Source organism: Clytia hemisphaerica, unplaced genomic scaffold (genome assembly GCF_902728285.1).
Source record: "Clytia hemisphaerica strain Z4C2 unplaced genomic scaffold, Clytia hemisphaerica genome assembly, whole genome shotgun sequence".
In the NCBI taxonomy this organism is placed as follows: Eukaryota; Metazoa; Cnidaria; class Hydrozoa; order Leptothecata; family Clytiidae; genus Clytia; species Clytia hemisphaerica.
This window is the reverse complement of record NW_027103806.1, coordinates 585,030-607,017: the sequence shown is the minus strand read 5'-3', so window position 1 is coordinate 607,017 and position 21,988 is coordinate 585,030. Positions and strand designations below refer to the sequence as shown.

The following is a 21,988-nucleotide window of genomic DNA, read 5'->3' as shown; positions in this document are numbered from 1 at the left end:
TTATTTTTCTCGAGTTAAAGTCCAAGTTACGAAAAAAACGAGTTATGACGTTATTCTCGGAAATAAATATTGACCTCATTTTGTACCTTCTATGAAGTCATTCTCAATTTCGTAACTCGGTTTTTTTCCTCCCTTTGAATTATTTCTCGTTTTTTAAGGTATGTGTTCACCTTTCTTGACACATTCTCTTTAATTGATCATATCTTTAGAACAACAAATTTTTATATATCAAAAGTATATATTTTCTGAAAGCCAATAATATTCTCTTTCTAATGGAAAAAGTTTCAGCCGAATTCAAAAAACTGGGCAGGATATAATTAAAATCTTAAGAATTTTAACCTTACCTACTTTGAAGAAGTTAAAGTCACCCATAGCTTTTGAATTTTTGAAAAAATAATTTTGATACTATGTTCCCAATAGATCGAACTAAAAAAGTGTCTTGGGATTTTTTTTGGAATTGACTTTAACTCTTTAAATCCTAAATTCTGTAAAAATATCGATAAAAAAGTAAATTTAAATGTGATTTTTTCAGTTATCTGTAAATTAAGGAAAAACAACTCGGTTAGAAATAAAATCCTAAGACATATTTTAAGTTTGATTTTTGGGAATCTCATAAAAAAAGAATGAAGTCGATATCTAACTGCTATGGGTGACTTTAACTTCGTTTAAAAGTAGTATGGTGTGGTAAAATTTCGTTTTTTTCTACATCAATTTGAAATTTTTAACGAGATGATTGCTGTTTATTTGAGTAATCAGTGAAATGTGTCAAAAATAACACTATTCAATAGAGGTGAGAATAAACATCAGCTGAATTCTCTCTTGTGTCTTTGTTGTTTCCGAAAAAGACAATTATTTGAGTAAATAATCCATCATAAGACGAACTTTGTTTTGAAATTTAAATGGTTATAACTCTGGATCAAAAAAAGATTTTAAGATCGCGATTTTACCAAAATGAAATCCAGTAACTTTTCTTCCACTTTGACTGAAAAATTTTTTTGACAAAAAATCGGAAAAAAGGTGTACCTTAACTCGGTTTATTTTCGTTCTTTTAAATTTTCGAGTTATTTTCCTTCCTGTAGATTCTCGACTCGAGTTATTTTGGCGTTCCCAGCAGAAGGCACTTCTAGTTTTCACAAAGTTGATATTTGGTCACTTTTTTTCCCCGATTTAATCCCGAAAATTCCCCGATTTTTGCCACTGAGGGGAAATTTTGCTGACTAGCACTTAACTTGGAAATTTTAACAACCTGTAACTCTTGATATGAACAATTCGGAAATATTAACTCGTTTTGCGCAACTCGACATTCTTTTGCAGTGCGATCAGAGATAACATCACAATAAGTTTAGGATTCAAAGCACCAGAGGGAGAAGATTTATCTAGAACTTGGCCAAAAATTTCATTTACACTCTCTTGAAACTTGAACACAGCTAAATAATGGATTAAGATTTTTCTTGTCACTTTTGATCAACATTATTATCCATATAGCGGTCATTAAGTAAGCCATTATAGATTCGAACGGCGGGCGGTATTGAAAGGTTCTATGAATCAAATAGTCATACTCGCGCTGAGAAAACTAAGGCGTCGCGCTTCAGAGGGCTGAAATATCATTAACCGCCCTGGTTATAGGGCGATAACGCCATTTGCGGCCCGCTCGGAACTTTATTGAAGTCGTTGCATTGAAGGGAAAAGACTAAACTAACGTCAGAAAAAAACACTTTTTGTTCATTTGCGGCCCGCTCGCATAGGTTCTCAAAACATTCTAAAGTCATTGCATTGAAGCGAAAAGACTTGGCTGACGCTAGAAAAAAAACGTTGTTTGAATGTCCGATATGGATAATAATAGTAATAGCGTTAAGCTTTCGTTCGTTGTTGTCATTAATTCTGCCCTTGCAGTTTGATTATTAGCCCTCTAGTGCCATTTGTGCCCTCCGCTTCGCGTCGGGCCCAAATGACACTCTCAGGCTAATAATCAAACTGCGCGGGCAGAAAATAACAACAACGACCTCAAACTGAACGCTATTGTTATATTATAGCCCTTCCAAAAAGGTTCAAAATAGGCGACCTGGCCTTTTCAGAGGTTTAGTTTAAAATCGGTGTAACAAAAGAGGGATGAAAGCACTGAATTGAAATAGTAATGTTTGAATTAATCACTTAAAATAATTTCCCACAAACGATTCCCCACAAGATAATTTAAAAAGTATGACAAAAATGCTTTACAAAATAATTCTCTATTTAAAGTTAGAGTTGATACAAAAAAATAAATTAAACTTAGATGGAAAGATTGATAATTTGAAATTCTCCAGGACGTACAGACAGTTACACCCCCTTCTCACAGACCTACTGGAACCCATTTGTCCAAATTATCGTCCCTGGTGGAAATTTATCATCCAATTTTTGTTCCCCCACTGAAACAATCAAATAAACCAATCCTCACTGCAAAATATGATGCTTTTTTCCCATCCCCACTTAATTTTCTGAATTAAAAACAAAAGAATTGAAATCTCCAACCATAAAAAATATCAATCCCATCGATTTTCAGTCCGTTATTTTCATCCCACTGGCTGAAAACCCCTACCCGGTCTGTGAGAAAGGGAGCGGTACAGTTGTGTTTTCTCAGACGAATTTCTTGTGTTGCAGTTCTTTCAGTAATTGTTTCTTTACATAATCTCTTCTCTCCAACTCCAGTTTGACGTGACGAGGAGAATCCGAAACCAAAAAGTGACAGAGAACCACGATCAATATCAAAACATGTTCAGCACAAAACACAATCCCTACCACATACCTACAATAAAAAGCGGGTTTAGTTAGTTAAAGTCGTGGGTAGTAGTAACTTTCTAGACAGTTTTTCGGCTACCTAGAGTCGGTATTTGACACGGATAGCCTGATTGCCCAATAATCTAAAGGAAGAATTCAAGGCATTCATTGATCACATGACCATAATAAAATGGAATTCAACCTTCTTGCTTAGGTTTCCTGACCGAGTAGATATTCAATTGACATTTTGCTTATAGACACAGAGAGTAACGCCTCTTCAGATGTTACGGTTTAGCATTATTTCAGCATGCTTTTTGTTAGTGATAGAAATGTTCCTATACAATCATGGACAAAAGATTTGTAGACTTCTGCAATATTTGCAAAATACTTCAATATCCATCAAAAACAAGTTCCCAAGAGGTTCCCACTATAGTCTAACCACAAAGACAACCCACAAGGGCTTGATTAACTGGCTTACACCAGTATCAAAACGCTGATTTTTTGCTTGTGGTTCCCTCAAAAGTAATTCAAAAGCAATGCAACGACTTCAAAAGTGTTTTTCTTAAGTTCCCTCCCCTTTCAGACACATTGAAGAGTCATTTTACTCTATTTCTCATCATTTTTCACTGAAATTTCATTTGTCTACAACCTTTTATCCAGCATTATATGTTTTGTAACGTTTCGGAGCAAGAAAACGGTTCAGTTCTGTTCCGTACAATTCTAATGAAATTAATGGTGTTTCGATCAATTTTACTTTGTAACGCCTTGTTTTTTTTGGTGTTTACGTTTCGTTTCGGAACGATGTGGAAACGCTACGTCTGAACATGAGACGGGGTGTTATAAGAGAAAAGCATAACTTTCTCACCTTCCATATCCAGGTTTGATCCACTGATCTCCATCAGAGTATGTCTCATACATTTCTGGTGCCCACGTCGCTAACTGTTCACTGGCGAATCCGAAGAGGAAACAATTTGTTATCATTGACAGCACCATCATGCACATTAAAACTTTCGACCAAACTCCAATATTGTTTACTCTGTAACAAGAGGGGTATATTCATTTTAAACCCTAAGGGCTAGAGGCCTCCAGGGGATTAAGGCGGGGTCAAAATGCTTGCAACGTTACAAATCATTTTCAGAAGCTCATTTTGGGCTCAAACAAAGCGTATGACTAAGTAGAATAAGATTCAGTCTAGGCAGATGTTTTTTCATTTTGAAATTTTTACGTAATTCGCAAAAATCCTCAATTTTGCGCTATTTTGATGACGTCATAAAAATTGAAATCCCAATAACTTTTGATACAATTATCAAAATAATTTCAAATTTTGACCAAAGATGCATATTATTAATGTCCTCAGAATTAAATAAAAAAAATTATTAAAATTTGATGACGTCATCACTTTTAAGGCAAAAAACTAAAATCCTTAAAAAATGCTGACGTCATAAAGATTTTGAAAATTTTTGAAATTTTTTTGAAAATTTGCATTAAAATGCATCTTTGGTGAAAGTTTGAAATTATTTTGATGATTCTATCAAAAGTTATGTGAATTTGAATTTTTATGACGTCATCAAAAAAGCGCAAAATTGAGTATTTTTGCGAATTACGCAAAATTTCAAAATGAAAAAACATCTGCCTAGACTGAATCTTATTCTAATCAGTTATTCGCTTCGTTTGAGCCCAAAACGAGCTTCTGAAAATGATTTGTAACGTTGCAAGAATTTTGACCTCCACGAACCCGCCTTATTCCCGTGGAGGCGAGACTCCTGGATGGGAAATGAAACCACTTATTTCCCATCCAGAACACCCGCGCGTGGTTTTTACACAAACGCCGGATTAAAACTAGAATCTTTCTCTAGATTTAAAAAAATGTAGTCCTCCAAAATAAAGGAACCACTAGATACAATCCGTCGTCATGATTACGGCGCGTTATATGCGCGTTTTGGATGGGAAATAAGTGGATTCAATTTCTCTTGCCTGAGAATTGTTAAAGTTTCACCTCTAGCCCTTGGGCTTCAAACTCAATGCTTTAAACGGATTAAATCTTTGCGAGGTTTAAGTTTATGTGAAATCTGCTAAACCGTAGGTACTAACTGCACAAAAATCACTATAAAATATGTCAGCAATAGCGAACAGTCTCAGACGTAATTATATTAAAGAAATTCATTGGAAAGAAGACGAAGAGCGTAGAACTTTCAGTGCAATTCTAGTCTTGATTTCAGGCTTATTCGCCAAAAATAGAAAAATTTCCTGATTTTATTTATTTCGCGAAATTCAGGAGAAATAAATCCAATCACGTATTCTTAAGGACGTAAAGTGGGCGTTAAGGAGAGGTTGTGGGCGAAGGGCAACAAACCTGTGAACGATAGGTCTTCGGCAGAGGTAGAGCAGTTTGAACATGTCTGATCTGGCCTCGATAAACAGAAACACGATGGTGATGATGGAACATAATGGGAACGCCGAAGCGAACAACGTCACGTACTGCAAAGAAGGAGAAAAGAGATCTGAAATTAGGTAATGTGTAGGATAACGTAGAATGTCCTGGTGGTATTCTTTCCCTATCTACTTTGTCGTTCTTCAAAAAACATTTTCGAAAGGAGCTCTTAATTCTCTACCGGGGAGGGAGGGGGTATTTAGGAAAACAACGTTAGGTATGTATGCATGTATGTGCGCGGTAAGGATAGCATAAGGGTATAGTTTTTAAGCAGTTTTCTCTCAAGGGTCTCTCTAATATATATGACTTATATTTTTCTCTCTAAGGGTCAATCCTTGATTCTGGTACGGCTTGCCCCTAGTACTTCCGGGAACCCTCTACTCCAAGCATTTCGAACTGTTTCCTTCATTTTTGGAACAATTCAAGTTTCAATAAAATTTCCTTATGAAGATTTTTGAAATACGTAAGAGCATTTAAAATTTTCGAGGGGAATTGGATTATCATCGAATAAGGGAGAGTATCCAATAGTAAAATGTCAATTAAGAGAGTTCCTTTTTGACGATAACTTTCAATATCACCGAATGATAGAGCGTATCGAATACCTTATCGGCCAAAACTTAGTCGGCCCTAAGTGACTAAAATTAAGGCCGACTAAAATTAGGGCCGACTAATAATTAAGGCTGACTAAAATTAAGGCCGACTAAGTTTTGGCCGATAAGGTAGTAGAAGGCCGAAATAGAGAGCGCCAACTGCATAAGAAATCAATGACTTACACCGAATTGGACAACCATTTCAAGATAATCATCAAACTGCTCATACTCCTCCAACAACAAATTGTCCAAGTCCTTCAGAAAGATTAGTAATATGATGATATAAAATAACAACCCTAAATTATGATAATATGTAAGTAGGAAAGTAAGCTGTATTTAACAAGTATTCAAACCGGTAATTTCATCAACGGTAAACACTGTAACGCACCAGCCATTATACCTGTTTCTCGCACAGGTTTGATTATTTAAGCTGTATACTTGTGTGGTATGTGTTTGCAATTTTTAGTTGTGATATAGTAGACGATTGCATGTAAAGCGAGGATTTTATTCACACGTTTCTTTAAGAACAGACTAAAAGGACATAAAATCTTCGATGATATTATGTAAAAGTTAAGAACATCCGAAGGCTTCAAAGATTTTCTTACAAGAAAATGAGTACCTCAATATCCATGGTCACATCCTCTTTCTTCGCTTTTGCCAACTTCTTTTTCTGTTGATATCCGACAAATTTCTCCGTCACTAACGGAATAATAGATTCAGTGACCAAACGTCGGATTTCGTCACCCCAAAACAAACCCACTAACTCCCTTCGTAACGCGATGATGTTTAATTGATAGAACGCTATATAAAAAAGCGGTAAGTAACAGTCGAAAAGCTCGAACAAAACTCTCTTGACCGTCAGTGAGCTGTTCCAGTGGTATTCAGTTTTGTGATTTTCGATATCTGTGCAGTATTCAGCCACTGATCTATATAATTTGTTGATGAGGTTGATGACAAGCGAATGACCGATGGTGGGTACCATCCATCCGTAGTATGGGTTATCCGCTGCAAATATGCCACCCTAAACGAAATGAGAAGTGAGCACGATAATGATTAAAACGTCAACTCCTTCCATCTTAAATAGCGAGTCTAAAGTATGTATCTACCCTTTTGAGGACGGCAGAGTTATCGAAGCAATAGACCTTATCGGAGTTTTTGATTTTTCTAAAAAAGTGATGCATTGTGGGATTGTTTCGAGGATATTACAATAGAAATCTCTTCGGAATTCCTCGACGGAATTCTATTGTAATACACTCGAAACAATCCCACAATGCATCGCTTTTTTAGAAAAATCAAAAACTCCGATAAGGTCTATTTGGATCAACCCACAGTTTTGAGCCGCATAATCGAGGCAATAAAAGTGCAAAGTTAGGATCTACACATATCCAACCCAGCTGGCACACAACGTAGTTTCAACGTTTATCTAACGTTCACAACATCCATTTAACATTAGATGTACGTTGAAACAACGTTGTGTACCAGCTGGGAAAGCTAATTGTATCCATCAAAGAGAAACGGCGTACATAAACTCGATAATGGAGACAGTTAGGAAAATGCAACTTTTCCTGTGATGATAAATAGTGATGATGTATTTGCACTTTTAAAGAACGGCGAAGTGATTGAAGCGATTTGGAATAAACCACCAAAACCGAGGACAAATGTTAAAGTGTTAATTTACCGTTGTCCTCAGTCAGTTAGGATGTAGACAAATCAAAAAACTTACATACATAGTCGAACGTGCGCAACGCACTGGGCTTAACTTCACTGCCTTCAAACTATTCATAGGCCCAATTGTAGAACCCCAGATATTCACCCAAGGAACAAGTGTGCAAAATTTCAGCCAAATCGAACAATTTTTGAAGTCTCCAGGCTGCCCCAAAGTCTTAGCCTCGTTTTGGAGAAAACTCGTCCCCAGACCCCAAAAATCAAAATTTTTAAAAAATGAAAAAAACACCACCAGATATTCACCCAAGGAACAAGTGTGCCAGATTTCAGCCAAATCGAACAATTTTTGAAGTCTCCAGGCTGCCCTAAAGTTTTTGTGACAGACAGACAGACAGACAGACAGACAGACGGACAGACGGACAGACGGACAGACGGACGGACGGACGGACGGACGGACGGACGGAAGGACGGACGGACGGACGCACTGTCAGATTGTAGCTCAACTGAAGTTGAGAATAAACTCGATGGTAGCGTAAGGCAGAGGGGCAGAAAGAGGTTCAGGTTTGAAGCCTAGTTTCACAAAAAATGTCCCCAATGGGCTCCTTCCAGTAAAAATTTGAACATGGGGGATGAAGGATATAACATTTTTTGGAAATTTACACCTGGAGATAGTGAATTTTGACCCCCTAAACAACAGATCTCACCCCCTGACAAGCATCAGTTGACCCAAGGCAAACAAGGCAAATTTTTCAGATTTTTCAATACCCCCGGACAAAATATCCATTATATCCTCCACCCCACATGTACAAAAATTTTCAGGAAGAGCCGAATACATCATTTTAAGAAAGAAGAAATAACTCACCGGTTCGGCAAAATGCGACAAAGTTGCGAAATAAATGGGACTTTCTTTATCGTGTATGTAACCATTCAAGTTGAGGGAGAGAATCATTGCCATAACTCCCATAGAAAGAAATGGCAAACTCAATAGAAAGCTTGCCAAGTAGCAGATTCTACGTTTCCATGATGGAAAATATTTCTCCGGTTTGCCGGTTACTGGACTGGTCCGTATTTCACCAACAAATTCAGTACGTACGTGTTCCGATTTCTCGACGTTATACGTTCCCCAATCGAGAGCGTGTTCGTGCTCTTTACGCCTCCAACACTGAGAATGAATGAGTGATTTAAGCTGATGATCGATATATAATTAGAACGTTTTTCAGCCTAACTATTTCGCAGAGCAAACAAGGCATACCTGGTTCTATAGAATTTGTCATGTCCAATAAAATTATCTTACATAGAAAATATCCATTCAGCCTCTTACGTTACGTAGCGAAAACGATACTTGACCTCCTTCCATTTTGCTCCTAAATTCATTCTTCCCAATAGTACGGTGAAGCTTTTTGACCTTAAAAGGATCATCTTTAAAGGGACATAAAAGTACTGACGAAATATGTAAACAAACCGTATGCAGCGAGATACAAAATCAAAACATATATGGCTGATTTTAATTGTTTCAATTGTTTTACAAGTTTATTTAGGACACGTGATTTTATTGTTCTCTTTAATGACAGGTGGTTCGCGCATATTTAAATTTTACTACTTTTATGTCCCTTTAATATACTGCGAAAATAATTCTTAATGACATTTGAATTGCAGACATATATAGAAGTAAGCACTAAAAATGCACCAGACCGCATCCTCTAACACCCTTGTAATGCAACTAAGCAACATACCTTGATATACAAGATAGTCCATAATGCCATCATGAGAGCGTAGACAGGAAGGTAGGGGCTATCATCCACCGTCATACCTTTGGGTCGATGTAAAAACAATGCCGCCCCCAGCATTGAGATCGGTAGAAGCGTCCACGTAAAGAAGCTCATCCATGCGAAATAAAATGCCACTTCTTCTCCTAAAAGAATATAAAAGGATTTGAAATGCTTTAATATCTTTCATACATCTGAAAAAAGCTAATTAAAATTCAGAAACAACGCATGTTAAGCTAAAAGTCAAAAAACATTCAAACCAAATGAGAAATCTTCGCCAACTCAACGTGACAAGGACAAAAGCGGCAGACCGAAAACAGGACAGCAACAAAACAAACTAAACAAAAATGAAACAGCTTTTAAAAAACCATAAGGTTTAAGAATGTCGGGTATGTGTGGAACGGACCTTCAGAAACCGACTCTAGATTTCATAATTTCCTCCTAGGTCAGGTCCATAATAGGGGGACTAATGAGCCTATGATTGAAAAACTTGGTATACATGTTGCTAATAAGATTATATTATAAATCAAACAGTCTCAGAGGGTCAGCAAAAACGTTCAGTAAGCTATTTGCAAAAGCACACTATCAGGATCGGGGGGGGGGGTCGATAAAAATTAGAAGTATCTCACCTCTCTTACACTTAAAGTAACCGCTCATCCCTTGACATTGAGTTACAGAAACTGAATTGTACATCACCATGGAAACTTACCATAATAATCTCGGAGTGCATTGAAAGGGAAGTGGAAAGGGTTTCGTTTGATCTTTTCCCAAAGTTTCTTCTTATCTTCTGTATTGTGACGTGGTGTGAACGACTCGATGATTTGTGGCTTGGCGTAAAGACAGCTTCGAATAATAGACCCACTGGCTCCTAACTTCTTTAAACCAACTTTCATTAACTCTTCCTGAAGCGAGAATACAAGAAAATATCTTTTATAAAGGACATCACTTATAGTGTTGAAATATTTCTTCTTATTACACTTTTTTTAAAGTGAAACACACTTTTAAGAAACATGAGGTTCAGAATGCCTAAAAACTAAGAAACATCTAAGAAACATGCTGAGGCTGAGAATGAGAAAATAACAATTTTTTAATTCGTTTTTTCAAGAACCTTCCAATCAAGGTTCCAGAAATATACATACATAACAGTTAGAACCATAGTGTCCTTCAGGGTCTCTCCCCCCCCCCATACCTAGAATGAAAATTTTCCATCCCCCCCTCATTTTTCCCCACCCTGCCTCCAAAAATTTCTCTGTCACCCCCTCAAGCATAAAAAGCTGTAATTTGATGATTTTAACGCTTATTGTTTTCCCTAAGGTAGTTCTAATTCAAGAATAAATGGAAAGGATGGTTGTTTTCATACCGTAATATTGCTGGTTTGAAATAAATGAAAGAAAAACTAAGCATATGCTATACACTCAATTGAGCGATAGTAAAACCAGATGTTTTTCAATTTTGAATTGATTTTGGTGAGTCCCCCCCCCCCATAGCTTCAGCCAGGTTTCTAGCTCTCCCCAACAAAGTAAGGTCCCCCCAACAAAGTAAGGTCCCCCCAACAATTTAGCTCCCTTGCTTTTTATATTTGATTTAATAGTAAGATAAGAGATCTTTTGAAATAACCTGGACAGCCCCCAGAGTCTCAGTCAAATCATCCGCCCCCCCCCCCCAACAATCTAGGTCCCCCCAATTGGTAATTTTAACCTCCAGGCTCTTTAAAGGGCCGATTTCTTAAGAAACATTGAGAAGCTGCTTGGTAAAACTAGTTTCTTAAAAAAAAACGTGTACTGGGGTATGTCCTTATAGGATAAAAATAGACAACCTCAAATAAAGATAAATTGCTAGATTGATTGGTAGATCAGTGAAAAAATTTCTTCAAAATTAGCCTAACAAACTACTTGTATTGGATTTAGATATTGGCAGTACAGTAGCAGTAGTATCAGAAAGGTCAACTACAGTATCATATGCACTGGACTTTATATAGACCATGGACACAGTTTCTCAATCTCTGCCAACCAAAATCTTTGGTACCAGTCTTTTGAAAGTGGTACTTATGGTAGCCCTACTCGATGTTGGTGAAAAAGATTTGAAATATGAAATTTCGTTGAATCCCAACTTGACCGACTTCGAGTAGTACTACCATTGAGGTACCACTTTTTCTGAAAAACAAATAGGTCAAATCAAATCAAATCAACTCAAGGGGATGAAAAAAAAGAACAAACCTTTTGGAAAGGGACTTGATGAAGTTTACTCTCCAACAACAATAACTGCTCTGCGGGAGTGAAGAAGTTTTTTTGGTCCCGGTGACCTTCAAACAGCTTCAAATCTTCTGCCAAAAACTCCGTCATCTGCGATGAGAGAGAAAAAAACATGATACGGCCATTCTAGAGGAAGTGGGTACGTTACCTGAAGCTCATTTCTGACTGGATACCACCAGTAGGGATCTAGGAGAGCCGCCACCTAAGCACCATTTGATAGCCCCGTAGAGGCGGTCAATCGGGTATAGACTCCAATAATGGTTAATAATTTCTCGGAATGGCCCGATATTATAATTACAAGAAACTACATATTTCTCTAAGTGAAGGATCTAAAAGCAAATATATAAAGATCTAGCATAAGGCAGTTGTTGTTGGAAGGTTGTATTATAATTTTATATGATCCAGTATGATCATCATTTAGTAACACCCTCTGTCTGTCAAGAAGGTTATCCAAAAAAACATCATTTTTATGAACAGCTAAATAATAGAACCCATTAATCTTTATATATCATGGACAAAGTTTTTTATCGTGCAAAGGCCCTAGGAAACCTAACAACAGGAATGATAGCAGAGGAAGCGGTAACGCGAGAATGGACCAGGTCTCAAGATCAAACTTCTTTGTAATAAATCTGTGCTAAAAAATAGTACCTCTTTGTTTTGGGCCAAAGTCTTCAAAATTTCCAGCGACTCTGCCTAAAAACAACATAGAAGAACACTGGTTAGAAAGCCTTTAATCAACATAGCATGTGTCTCAAGGCCTTTCATTCATCAGAAAATGCAGCAAAAGAAAAGTTAAAAATTCAATGAAATCAACCAAACAATGATGTGTCATTGATAAACTTAAAGAAACTTAACTGTACTTGAAGATAGTAAGAAAAAAACAAGCAAAGAGAGAATTATTATTCACTATCTTTCTAAAGTAACACTTACCTCGACACAAAGGTCTTGAAAGGTGGCCTGTACTTTCAAATAAGTTGGTCCATGGTCCTTGTCTGCGAGCTCATGCAAAGAAACAATGAATCGATTATCTTCTAAACATTTCTTGAGATATTGCAAACACTTTTCAGGGCAATCTTCAGCAATCTGAATCAAATAAACCTCGCTTTGAAAGTCTCCTTCAGTCTGTGGTGATTTCTGTTCATTCAAAACGTGATAAAGTGTTGAGAGATACGTCATTACAGCTAGTTCATCCGGTTCTTCCGCTACATGGCGGGCGTCTAACATGGCCGGTACACCATACTCATTCTCTGCTACTTCAAAGGCCGAGTTCAAATTGTGAACAGGATCAGCGTTGGTCAAATCCTCCAAAACCTTTGCTTTGCAACCATGTTTCTTAAGAAGATAACATAAAGCAACTCCATCTTTGAAATCTTCCGCAAAATTGTTGATAGGCATCTCATTTCCATCGTTGAACCATCGTAGCAAACCTTCTTTTGCAGTCCCATCATCAAAATCAATTTCTTGAATAGCGAAACGATGAATCAACATCCAGATCAAACCAAGGGTCAAATTCAATTTTCCATCAACCAAATCTTCAGCTGAAATTGTCAAATGAACTCCTTTTGATTTCAAAAAGGTCAGAGCATTGTTGATATCTAGGATGTGATGCACTCTCAGTCGACGACCACTTTTTGGTTTTGTTAATTTTTCTCCAGAGATGACTTCAATAAGATGTATCAGCTTTAAACCATCTCTGAAATCGTCTTCAATATTTTCGATTTGTTGTCCAACTTTTCGGAGATGGGAATTACACCAAGCAGTGAATGTTCGTTTTTGCTGGACGATCCAGTCAGAGTTGAAAAGATGCGAGCCATCATCTTGCTGTTCACGCTCCATCTAATAAAAATGAACAAAACTGTTTAAATCAATCAATATGTTAAAGGACAATACATTTGGCAAAGTGACTTTCCTCTACTCTTCACAATTTGATAAATATAGAAAAGTCTCAAGTGTGAGACAATAGTGCAGGCACAATGCTTTAACAATAATAGATAAAACAAAATCAATCAACTATTCAGAGCCATTTTTTAATTTTCAGAATAAAGAAAGTGTGATACATCTCCCTCTTAGATTTTACTGATATTTGGACCTTAATGATCTACCACACAAGAAAAAATAAGATCCTGAAATTTTCACCTTGCTATCTCAAGTAGTTTTGAAGATACAGTGTCTCAAAGATAGACTACTAACTGAAAATTGACCTCTAAAAATCATAAACTTTGGTGGGGAGCAGATTTTGAAAGCCAATTAATTTCTCTTCAAGTACATTAGATAGCTGATTTACATGGATTTCAAGAACTTTTCGTAAGGAATCAGAAAAAATCAAATTGAGTTTCCAAAATTTTCCCCGAAAATCTCTAGCACCACCTGTAGAGGGCTTCAAACTTTGCGCAATCTTGGTTTGGAAGCAAATTTGGCTGTCTGCTGATGGTCCTTGTGACTGACTCTTCTCAAAGTTCAGAATGTCTGTCAAACAGGGTGCACACACTGTCAAATCTACCTGCATGCACCAAGCTCTATAATTTTAGAACTTTGTGTTGAGGTAAATTAGGGGCCGTCAACAATCGACAATCCTTTTTTTAAACGGCTTCAGGCCGTAAGGAGGGAGGGGGTCAAGGTTTTATGCTGTCAACGATAGCTAAACAAGCAACATGCTGAATGGACCTACCTGATGATGAAACTTAGATAGCAATAAGGAGAAAAACAATCATTAAGAAAATATAGCGCTTAGCGAAAATGCATTAAATGTCATCATTGATTGTTGATGGGGGGGGGAGGGGTTTAGGGAAAAAAGAAATAGAAAGTTCCGGTTGCAAAATTGCAAAAGTTTTATTGACAATTGAATCATGCTTGATGGTGGCATTGTTATCAATAATTTTTTAAGTGAAAAAACAAAGAAATGTATGGAAAAAGCCCAATTCAAATCTGCAAAAACGGCGATTTCCGGCATTTTCGGCGGGAAAAAATCTTTTTCTCAAAAATCGGACTCGGCCAGTTTTGGGCATTGTTATTAGGCACTTTGAGCAAAAAATCAGAAAAACCTAATGATAAAATCTCAAGAAAATGCCAAATAAACAGTTTTTCCGGCATATTTCCGGTATTTTCGGCCGGAAAAATTTTTTTCTCAAAAATCGGACTCGGCCGTGTTTTGGGCATTTTTAATACGCATCTTTGAGCAAAAAATCAGAAAAACCTAATGATAAAATCTCAAGAAAATGCCAAATAAACAGTTTTTCCGGCATATTTCCGGTATTTTCGGCCGGAAAATTTTTTTTTCCAAAATCGGGCTCCGTCACATTTTAGGTATTATCATTTTGCATCAGTGTGCAAAATTTCATAAAAAAATATAAAGTACAGCTCGAGAAAATCAAGAAATACCGTTTTTCCGGCGCAAAATGGGCTGCACCGGCGATTTTTAGAAAGTTCCGGCTTCAAAACTCAGTTCTATTGACGATTGAACCATGCTTCATGGTGGGCATTGCTATTAATAATGTTTTTGTGTGAAAAAAAACAACGAAAATATAAGGAAAAAAAGTCCGATGAAAATCTGCAAAAATGACGATTTCCGGCATATTTCCGGCATTTTCGACCGGAAAAAATTTTTTCTCAAAAATCGGACTTGGCCAAGTTTTGGGCATTGCTAATACGCATCTTTGTGCAAAAAATCAGAAAAAACTAATGATGAAATCTCGAGAAAATCCCAAAAAACCGCTTTTTCCGGGACATTTCCGGACCTGGCGACCGGAAAAAATTTTTTTTCGAAAATCGGGCTCCGTCACATTTTGGATATTGCCATTTTACATCATTGTGCAAAAAATTAGAAAAAACTAATGAGCCGATCCCGAGAAAAGCTGGCAACAGACGAACGAACGGACGAACGGACGAACGGACAAGGGTTAATTTAAAGGACTACCTTAAGGTAGGTCCAAAAAGAAGGAAAATCTCAATACAATAGAAGCTCCTTGTAGTGTCCCAAAATCTTAAAAAATACTAAGAAACCATACAATCCATCACTTCTGCCATACTTTTCATTCGTATATAAAGAAATATAATTTGTCACGTGACCCAATTAGGCAATTCCTATCCACCCGCTCTCAACAATCGCTTTTCCTATCCTGCCCTGACTTGCCTTGGGTGAAATCACGGCTCAAAACCACATATTTTCCCGTGGAAATAAAGAAAAAAAGAATGCAAAAAAACATGTAGGGGAAAGGTAATTTTATATTTTTTCCAAGAATTTTTTGGCCGTTAAGAGGAAGGGGGGAGGGGGTCAGATTCTTAACGGCCTGAGGCTGTTAAAAAAAGGATTATCTTTTGTCAATGGCCCCTTAAATTTTGTTTTTATAAAATTATGAGCTTATATATTGTTGGATGAATTCTCAGACTAGTAACCAGGTGAGTGCAAACAACGCTAAATTTGAATTTCCTATTGCAAACTTTTTGAAGCAGAAACCAAACCTGTCCTGTATATAGATGTTCCAAAAGGCAAAACAATGGAAACAATGGCGTCAATCCATTCAGCTGACCAAAATGACACAAAAATGACAAAATGGCCTGTCAAGATTTTTTAATATCTTTTTGTTTGGTAAAGCAATCAAAAGGTGACTTTCTTTGCCAATAACTTTTGATAGAATTGTTCCCCTTAATTTCCCCCTTTTCAGTAGGTCTTCCTCTATCTTATATGCTCCAGAAAAACCAAAAACATTGCCCTAAAAGCTTAGCCTCACGAAACGCCAGCTAATAACATAATCCCCTTGATAAAAATTGAAGATGAAAATTCACAAAGAAAAAACAAACTTTAAGCAAAGAAATTGCCTCAATACCGTCAGCTGCTCTAACTTGGGACGATTGGTTGAAACATGGGACTGTTGATATCTGGCCTGTATTTTCACTTACTGTTAAATCTCTCCGACAACAAATTTGTTTTGATAACTCCACCAAGTTTATCAATCATACTTTCTGTCATAACATGTCACAATAACTATCACTGATAGCGCGCCCCTTTTTAACTTTTTTGTTTTCATTCAAAATGACCGAACGCTGTAGATTGGAGAATAAGAGAATCCCCGCCACCTAAACCCGATGGGATTAACAAATAACGAGTGTGTATCTTGCTGCGTGAGTGACATCAAACACTCCATCGTTTTGCCAATAATTTGGTCTTCTTCGTTCCAGACATTCTGGTGTTTTCCACTACGGATTTTTTTTCATATACCGTGAGTGGTCCTAAATCCGACAGCCCTGCCTAATCCTGATCCCCCAAATAACTGTTATGAAAAAAATTCTATGTTTGCAAACATTCCATCTCCAAGTTGAACAATAAACAATTGCAAGAACTCTCCAAACAAAACATCTAACAAATTACCTTTTATTCATTTATGATGTTGTACATATTGCAATAAAAAATTAGGTTTTGTATAAGATTAAGAAGCAATTATTGTTATTTGGCTCAATTGGTTCAGTGTATTAATTCTCCCAGTTTAGTATCTACTTTAGTATCTTCGTTGCACCACTGCGAAAGGTTTGTTTTTATTTTAGTTTGTATCTTTGAAAGACCCCATCGGATTTAGGCACAGGGCTGTCGGATTTAGGACCACTCACGGTACTCGGTGCAAAAGAGAAATCGTCAATTTTTTAATACGCCGTTCATTAACTTAAATCAAATGACTTTGAAGGTTCAGTGAAATGATGGTCGAATTGCATGCCCTCCCATGTTTTGTCAGATAGTCCCAAGTTAGAGCAGTTGACGGTAAATCAGATTATAAATATACAGGACCGGTCTGTGTATACAGGCGCTGTGGTATAGTGGTCATTGACCTTGGTTGCTGCACAGGCGACTGAGGTTCGATTCCCACTCGCAGCGGTTCACTTGGCAAGTGAATGAACCTTTGCCCGGGTCAACCCATGCCATGTGAGGGGAATTGGGTAGTCAGTCCAAGGTGCTGACGGGGCGCTCATTGAAAACGTCTATAGTTGCAAAAATAGGCCTCAAAGCCAGTCAGTCACACTAGGAAATCAAGCTTGCAGAAAAAATAACATCAGTCATCTACAGGATGTATTTGCAACAACAAGGATGAGAGTTACCTGAATCAAGTTCGTAAGACAATTAATTAAAACTTGAAACAGCCAAAATCAACCAATCAAAATTTGTCATTCAATTCCCGAGACAGCTGGAGACAGCGCTTCAATTTTTAAGGCCTTGTTTATACGCTAAAGTAAAAACAATTCCGCATATGTAAATGGGTCAGTGCTTGAGGTCCGGGAAATAGCCTATCCAACAGTGCGCAGATCTAGGTGGGTTCCGTCTTCCCTGTAGATCTTTTTCTTGGGAAGTTGATCTTCAAATTAGTTCTCAAGGTTGGCTTGGCTCAAATCTTTTTATCTATGGCTCAAATTTTAGACAATTTCTCAGTTTTTGAGAATGTTGATTTCATTAAAAAGTGCCGGGTTATTTTTTCATGAATCCCTTTAGAAGTTTTGTGGCGTATTTTTTTGCTTTAGAGTCAGGTAAACAATATAGCGCTTTCACAGCATTAATCTTTGTTTGATACGCATGCAATTTTGCGGGACGACTCTAGTTTTTTTTATTTTTTTTAATTTTATTTCAATCTCTTTAATCACCAAAACAATGTGGTATAAATAATAAAAATTTGTCCTCTAGATATATCTACAAGTTTTCGTTTTTCTTAAAATGTAAAAATGCACTCATGTGGTTACTAGTTGTCCTGGAGGAGAGATTGTGCTGATCAACGGGGCCTATCCGGAGGTATACCAGCAATCTTGCCCCCAGGATCACCATGTGGCCCCATGAGGCTGTTCAAGAATAAAGTTAAAAATCGGGCCTAATGGAAAATCTCTGGTGTGCGTAGGCGTGTAGAGCTAAGGATAGTGTCAAGGCCCTACCTGTCTTACCTTTATAAAGTCTAATTTTTATCAAAACAAAGAAAGTCTGAAAAGGGGTTTTGGATAAATTGGTCGAAATGATTTGAAAAACATCGATTCAGCTTTTAAGAAGTTCAAACTCAAAGAAGTTTGAAGAAGGAAAACGTTGATAGTGTCGAAACAGTCTAACACAGAGAATTTATATATAAAACAAAACTTGGTTCAATGGGTACATGGTGTAATGGAATTTCCGAGCCCTCCATCTGAACTTACTAAATTTCATGATCAGATAGAGTATTCATTAAAACAAAAGGGAGACGAGTGCACAATGAACTTTGAGACAAAGTTAGTTCCCTATAAAAATAATCTTTAACATAACCAGCTCCTAAAGGTACAAAAAACAATGTTACACTTACATTTTGAAAATAAATCGATGAAGGTTGAAATAACTTCACTTGTCTACTTGTCTACTTACAAAGAAAATTTGACCTCTATATATACTAGGTCCTACTCCTAAAATAAATGTCAATTGCCTGATTACATAATGGGTTGGGGTTAATGGCGTTAGCATTATCATATCAAAATAACAAAGTCATAAAATAACACATAAGAAAGGCTTAACAGGAAGGTAATTAAATAGGGAGTTTGAAAGTAGTTAAAAGGGGTCAAACAAAAGGGGTAATGGAAATTAGCCTTCTGAGGAGCAAATATATTTTGATATTGACTTCAATCATGGGAATATGGGGAAATGGGGAAGGGGATTAATGGCTTCCTGAGATTATGTAACCTCGGGCGTCTGCACGAATCCAAGGGTTAATTTGGCAGTGGGTTCAGAATTTCATTGTAACACGACAATAGTAAAAGACACGACCTAATTGAGATAAATAGGAATTGTGTAACCAAACAAAAATTGAGGCCTTAAATAACTCAAACATATGTGAATAAAGCCTCACATCACAATAGGAAAATCCACAAGAAAAAGCATGACGATAACCGTGTAAAAATTCCTATCAAATAAATCGACGAAGAATTTTTGGTTAAAACAAAATCTATCTAGGTATAGCAGATTCCAAAATCGTTCTGAATTTTAGCCTACAGTCTGGCTCGTGCCAGTTTTCAATGCATTCTTTCAGTTCCAAATGCTCTCTCACTCTGGCAGAAAGCATATGACAATACGGTTTCGCTTTCTATTCAGAATACAGTCAACAAAATTTATATTTTGAGCAAGACATATATCATTAATTTCATCCACTATTGAAAACGTCATAGTTTCTAGAGGGGTCAAGACCCCCCCTTAGGTAAGAGGACCCCCCCCGTTAAGTGCTAACCCCCCCTTAGGAAATTCATCTAAAATTTCACACACCCCCAAATCAGTATAAATGAAACAATTGTACAAGAGTCATAATTCAAGGAAGATCCCCCTATCTAAGAAGTTTCTAGAGGGGTCAAGACCCCCCCCCTTAGGTAAGAAGACCCCCCTTAACTGGCAACCCCCCTTTAGGAAAGTCATACTTTTAACACCCCCTTGCTTTTGGCTCATCAAAACCCAAGACCCCCCCTAAATGTAGGGGGGTAGAAACTATGAACGTGCGATCGCGCTTGGCAAGTGGCATTATTGACATAGCATATCCACGGGTGCTGTCGTTCAGAACAATTTGGTTGATAAGATTGAGCTTACAATTGTAAAGATGAACACTGATATCGGGTATCTTATAGAGCTGCTGGATATGATTCTTAGAGTGTGTTTAGAAACACCAAGGAGAGACTTCAAAGCAAGTATAGACCTTTTTTCAAAGAGGACGTCCTGTTGAATAATTATGTAGTCCAGCCATAAAAACAATGATAGAGCCATGCATCATAATTACTGTATCATGCATATTGTAATGATTATGCATGGTTTTATCATTTTTTTTCTGCTGGACTACATAATTATTCAACAGGGTGGCCTCTTTGAAAAAAGGTCTATTACACTATGCATGATACAGTAATTATGCATGGCTCTATCATTGTTTTTATGGCTGGACTACATAATTATTCAACAGGACGTCCTCTTTGAAAAAAGGTCTATAATTATGCATGGTTTTATCATTGTTTTTCTGCTGGACTACATAATTATTCAACAGGCAGGGTGGCCTCTTTGAAAAAAAGGCCTATTCAACATGCCTGCCTCTTTAAAAAAAGGTCTATTATTAGATCTCGGTGACGCAGTGACGACTGGTGATCTTGATCAATTCTAAACCATACAAGAGCTTTGGTACCACTAACGTGTTATGAATATTAACTGTCTGGTTTGGATGAAGAGATCATACCCCACCAGAGATTAATGAAGAAACGGCTATATTATATTATAGTAGTGTGACTAACTGAAAGCCTCCTGCAACTCAACCAAATAGACCAGACCCGATCAATCGAACTTGTCGAACCAATCGAACAATCGAACTAATCGAACTCCATCGAACTCCATCGAACGATTAAAGTTCGATTAAAAAAATTAATCGAACCTAATCGAACACTCACAATTTTTGAAGCAATAGACCCCTTTCATGTGATGTCATATGTTTTGGATTACCTTGTTTAGCCTGAATAAAATATATTACAAATTTGGATGATAGAGGCAATATGCCTCCAACTTTGCCTCCGAATTCTGTCTCTTTTATTCCAGATTTTGTTAAAAAAGACCATACAGAAAAGAAGACTAAGCGAGAAAATCAAAACAAGCTGAAAAATTATGAAAGGGGTCTATAGCAGTTCGATTAGTTCGGTCAGTAAAAAGTTCGATTAGTCCGATGATATTAAATCTTCATATGTCTTCCCTCGCTTGCAAAAACTTTGTCCTGGCGCACGCGATTGCCATTTCGACAGTTCCCGGACTTAACAGCTTGACGTTTATTGTACCCGGATATTTGTCTATCCGGAATAAAGTCCGTAGCCCCCTCTGTTGCGATTTCGCGCGCGGCCGAGTGGCGGAATACTACGGTGTAATCCGTTATCGGAAGTAATTTCCCGATTTACATTCCGAATTTGGCTTTGAAAAGAAGCTAATATACGGTGGCGGAGCAGCACAAACTTGTCGAACAAAATTGGTTTATGGAACTGATCGAACCGAAACCCATTGATCGAACTTATTCGAACACTCACAATCTTTTAAAAAATCTTAGAGTTCGATTAATTTTTTTAATCGAACTTTTAATCGTTCAATGGAGTTTGAGTAGTTCGATTGTTCGATTGGTTCGACAAGTTCGATTGATCGGGTCTGGAATAGAAATAAAAATCAAAATTGAAAATAAGCAAAAACAAATGTATGAAGAAATCAACTTACTTTCAACTGAATTCTCCAGTGTGAGCACGGTCAATGGTAATGAATAGCTAAAATAAATTGTTTGTCTGTCGTTTTGCCTCTCCCACTTCTCAATTCACTACTCGGCTACCATTTTTAAGAAATAATTGCTGATGCTAGCATTTTATAAAAGCAAAAAAGATTGATTACTCAATTGGATATTAATATCTTAAATTATTGGTTTCTGAACTTTAAATTGATAAATTGATAACAATAAATGTACAATTGAAAAAAGAAGATTGGAAATATTTAAATTTTAATGAGAATTATTGTAATTTTTACCAAAGTTTTAATTCAAAAAATCTAACTTG

At 37.0% G+C, this 21,988-nt stretch overlaps 1 protein-coding gene across 1 annotated transcript; it reads right to left on the bottom strand.

The window, feature by feature from the left end:
- Positions 1 to 2,123: 2,123 nt before the first annotated feature.
- LOC136806445 (anoctamin-10-like) lies at positions 2,124 to 21,792 on the bottom strand. Its single transcript, XM_067063022.1, has 12 exons — positions 21,660 to 21,792; positions 12,389 to 13,294; positions 12,107 to 12,151; positions 11,423 to 11,548; positions 9,916 to 10,108; positions 9,174 to 9,352; positions 8,303 to 8,602; positions 6,395 to 6,796; positions 5,959 to 6,030; positions 5,108 to 5,232; positions 3,620 to 3,790; positions 2,124 to 2,782 (listed from the first exon to the last, which is right to left on the bottom strand). The coding sequence occupies exons 2-12, from the start codon at positions 13,292 to 13,294 to the stop codon at positions 2,614 to 2,616; spliced, it is 2,688 nt and encodes an 895-aa protein (XP_066919123.1). The 5' UTR covers positions 21,660 to 21,792; the 3' UTR covers positions 2,124 to 2,613.
- Positions 21,793 to 21,988: the final 196 nt, after the last annotated feature.

Excerpts from the sequence above, each read along its gene's own strand:
- LOC136806445 (XM_067063022.1), bottom strand. The coding sequence starts at position 13,294 with ATGGAGCGTGAACAGCAAGATGATGGCTCGCATCTTTTCAACTCTGAC. Across the intron at positions 8,603-9,173 it reads GGACTATCTTGTATATCAAG|TGTTGGAGGCGTAAAGAGCA; the intron begins GTATGTTGCTTA and ends ATTCATTCTCAG. Across the intron at positions 6,797-8,302 it reads TGTCGCATTTTGCCGAACCG|GGTGGCATATTTGCAGCGGA; the intron begins GTGAGTTATTTC and ends CATTTCGTTTAG.